The sequence below is a fragment of the Myotis brandtii genome, unplaced genomic scaffold, assembly GCF_000412655.1.
Source record: "Myotis brandtii unplaced genomic scaffold, ASM41265v1 scaffold888, whole genome shotgun sequence".
Classification (NCBI taxonomy): domain Eukaryota; kingdom Metazoa; phylum Chordata; class Mammalia; order Chiroptera; family Vespertilionidae; genus Myotis; species Myotis brandtii.
Genome location: NW_005371636.1, coordinates 272,106 through 275,262, shown reverse-complemented (window position 1 = coordinate 275,262; position 3,157 = coordinate 272,106). Strand labels below are relative to the sequence as shown.

General features: G+C 54.3%; 1 protein-coding gene across 1 annotated transcript in view; it reads left to right on the top strand.

Moving 5' to 3' along the window:
- Window positions 1-264: 264 nt before the first annotated feature.
- The window catches only part of DENND1B (DENN/MADD domain containing 1B), a 97,385-nt gene continuing 94,492 nt past the window's right edge, over window positions 265-3,157 (top strand). Inside the window, exon 1 of the mRNA XM_014532352.1 lies at window positions 265-431. Within this exon, the coding sequence (XP_014387838.1) occupies window positions 376-431 (56 nt within the window). The 5' untranslated portion in view covers window positions 265-375. The remainder of the gene's footprint in view (window positions 432-3,157) is intronic.

The window sequence follows — 3,157 nt, the reverse complement described above, 5'->3', positions numbered from 1 at the left end:
CGATTCCGGTCAAGGGCACGTACCTGGGTTGCAGGCTCCACTGAGCCACACCAGCCAGGCATCCCTCCAATACATTCTGACGTCACTGAGAATTGGACGTGATGACTCACTCTCTTTAGAGGATGGATGGGTGTGAGCCGAGCTGGCCTACCGTGGAGATGTTTTTAATTTACGGGAGTGTCTGGTGGGCGGGGTTGGGAGGCTCTGTCCCAGGCGGTGACACAGGGGACACACACACACTCCGCCCTGTGCCTGGCGCCCAGGTGAGCCTCCTCAAGGTGTCCGGGAAGAGAACCGGACTTCTCCGATACAGTCCGCCCGCGCTACTCTGCTTCTGACCGTTTTGCTTAACTCAGGACTGTCTTAAGCTTCCCGATGTCTGGCAGGTTGGGGAGCAAGGAGCAAGGCCGACCAGGAGATGCGGGTCAGAGGTAAGAGCTTGATTCCTTAATTTTGGGGCAAGTCACCTGGAAAGGTGGTGGGGGTGCGGGGACAGGACATGGCGGCTGGGTTGTCTTTGAGAACTGCGCTATCCTTTCTCACGGAAAGTTTAGCAGCCAAAGACACAGATATTACTTTCCCCTTGAATTTTAGAAAGAGTTGGATATATTCAGGGGAGAAAGATGGTGAGAGGGATCTCAGCCCTTTTGTCTTCAAACTGGAAGGCTACCTTTTTAAACAGGTTTTATTGAATTTTAGAGAGAGAGAGAAAGAGAGAGAGAAACATCGATGTGAGAGGGAAACATGGATCGGCTGCCTCCTGCACGCCCCCTACTGGGGATGGAGCCCGAAACCCGGGCCTGTGCCCTGACCGGGAATTGAACTGTGACCTCCTGGTTCATAGGTCGATGCTGAGTGACTGAGCCTCATCAGCCGGGCCAGGCTAATTTTAAGTTGATAATTTTGTACGGCCCAGGACTGATGCTATAAATATGCAGATGGACTTTGGCGGAAAAAAGGTTCCCCACCCCTGGTTTAAATAGACATGTCCCCAAGATCAGTGTCTACAGAATTCTCTTTTTCGGTAATCTGTAACAAATCATGCAAATTGTGTCCGTAAATGGGTGTGTCCCTTTTATCTCAGTCATACCAGAATAGATAAAGGAATCTCTTGCGTATGGTCAGCTTCAAGGCTGCTTTAAATAGATTTGTTTGGGCCCAGCCGGCGTGGCTCAGTGGTTGAGTGTTGATGTATGAACCAGGAGGTCAGGGTTCGATTCCTGGTCAGGGCACATCACATGCCTGGGTTGTGGGCTGGAACCTCCGTGCAGGTGTGCAGGAGGCAGCTGATCCATGATTCTCTCTCATCATGGATGTTTCTATCTCTCTGTCCCTCTCCCTTCCTCTCTGAAATCAATATACACACACACACACACACACACACACATATAGATTTGGTGTGTGCATATATAGTATTTTCCTTTTATATACTTAAATAAATTTTAAAAAGTAACCATGATTCTGCAGAGGTATAACTGTCGCTCACATCCCAGCACACGGGTGGGAGAAACCTATATATTAACATTTCCGCACCACAGATAAAAAACAACTCCTCATGGAGGCATCCCAGGTAGGGTTCCTTCTCTGGGGAGGAGAATTCATTATAATGAAAGGAGAAGTTCTAGCCATTTAGTAACCCTGGGAGCAGAAGTGGTTTTTCAGTTCGCAGAATGTGTCTGCAGTACGGTAACTCCTTGGGTAGAAAGGAGTTTTATTTGGGGGGGAAATGTGTGCGGTGCCGTTTGCCTAACTGAAACCGAAATCCACAGAATCGTTTCTGAAAAGATCAGATAAAAGCAGCAGCCCTTTCTGACTTGCACACGGCGCTGTCCGCGTGACAGACAAGTCATTATTCCCATTCGACCAGCGCAGGAACCGAGAAGCCGAAATGTCTGGGTGTGACGAGCTATGACAACACGTTAGGCTAATGTATACATTTCCCCCTCCCTGCCCCCCGCCCCCTCTCCCCGTCCCTTATGATGTCCTGGCGATGTACTAGACCTGGTTGTCTTGCCCAAGGAACCCCCCACCTTGGGCAGGAACATTCAACGCGGGCGTAACCCAGTTTCCTTTCAGGCTCTTGAGCCTAAATTCTGCTGTGAGTTCCTGAGGTTTGGCCTTGGGCTTGGACCTGTCATGACTCACCCTTTTGCAAACCGCATTCCGCTTCCTCCCCTCCTACCTTTTGTGAGAATCGAGTCGGAAGCAACTGCCCTGTCCCGGTGACAAACAGCGGCCGGGCGTCCTGGGTGGGAACCCCGGTGGGAGAAGCCTCCAGAAGGTGTCCGCAAGGGTGTCCGGCCCCCCACAGGCCGTGGAAGGTTCTCCCGGAGACGTTTCCTCGTGTCCTCTCCCCAGAGCCTGGGGAGGAAGGAGCAGAACAGAGAGAGGGGCCTGTGACGTGGCCTCACTGGCCAGCACCAGGGGGGCCTGTCATGCCCCCCCCAAAACCCCCCCTTGGCTGGCTTGCTGCCTCTCCGTCTAGAAAGTGTGGCTCAGTGGCCATCACCTGGCGTATGACAAGTCCCCTGCGTGCCATCACCCGCTCCCCTCCTGCCCCAGCTCTGACATGTTGGCTGTGTCTCATGGTCCCCGGGCCTCTGGCCTTGTGGCTCCCCAGGCCTCCCGTGCACCCGCCACTGTGTGTCCAAAGCGTAGTCCTCGCCCTGGCTGGTGTTGCTCAGTGGATAGAGTGCCGGCCTGCAGACCGAAGGGTCCCGGGTTCGATTCTGGCCAACGGCACCTGCCCGGGTAGCGGGCTTGATCCCCAGCAGGGGGCGTGCAGGAGGCAGCCGACCCATGATTCTCTCTCCTCATTGATGTTTCTCTCTCTCCCCCTCTCCCTTCCTCTCTGACATCAATGAAAACAACAAAAACAAGCAGAGGCAGTGGCCTGAACACATTCAAAAACCAAAACCAAAATAACAAAATAACAACAAAATGCGGTCCTTGCTGGCGCTGCATGTGCAGGCGGGCCTGCGAAGACACCCCGTCGTTGTGTGCACCCAGGGGCGCCCCCTCCCGTGGGGCCTGGGTGGCCTACTTAGCAGGTGCACGTGGGTGAATGAGGAGGGGGCGCCCTGCGTTGCGCACTGGGGTCCCCAGGCCCCGGCCGGAGGGGGGGGAGAGGGGGCCAGGCTGCCCAGGGGCGGCCTCC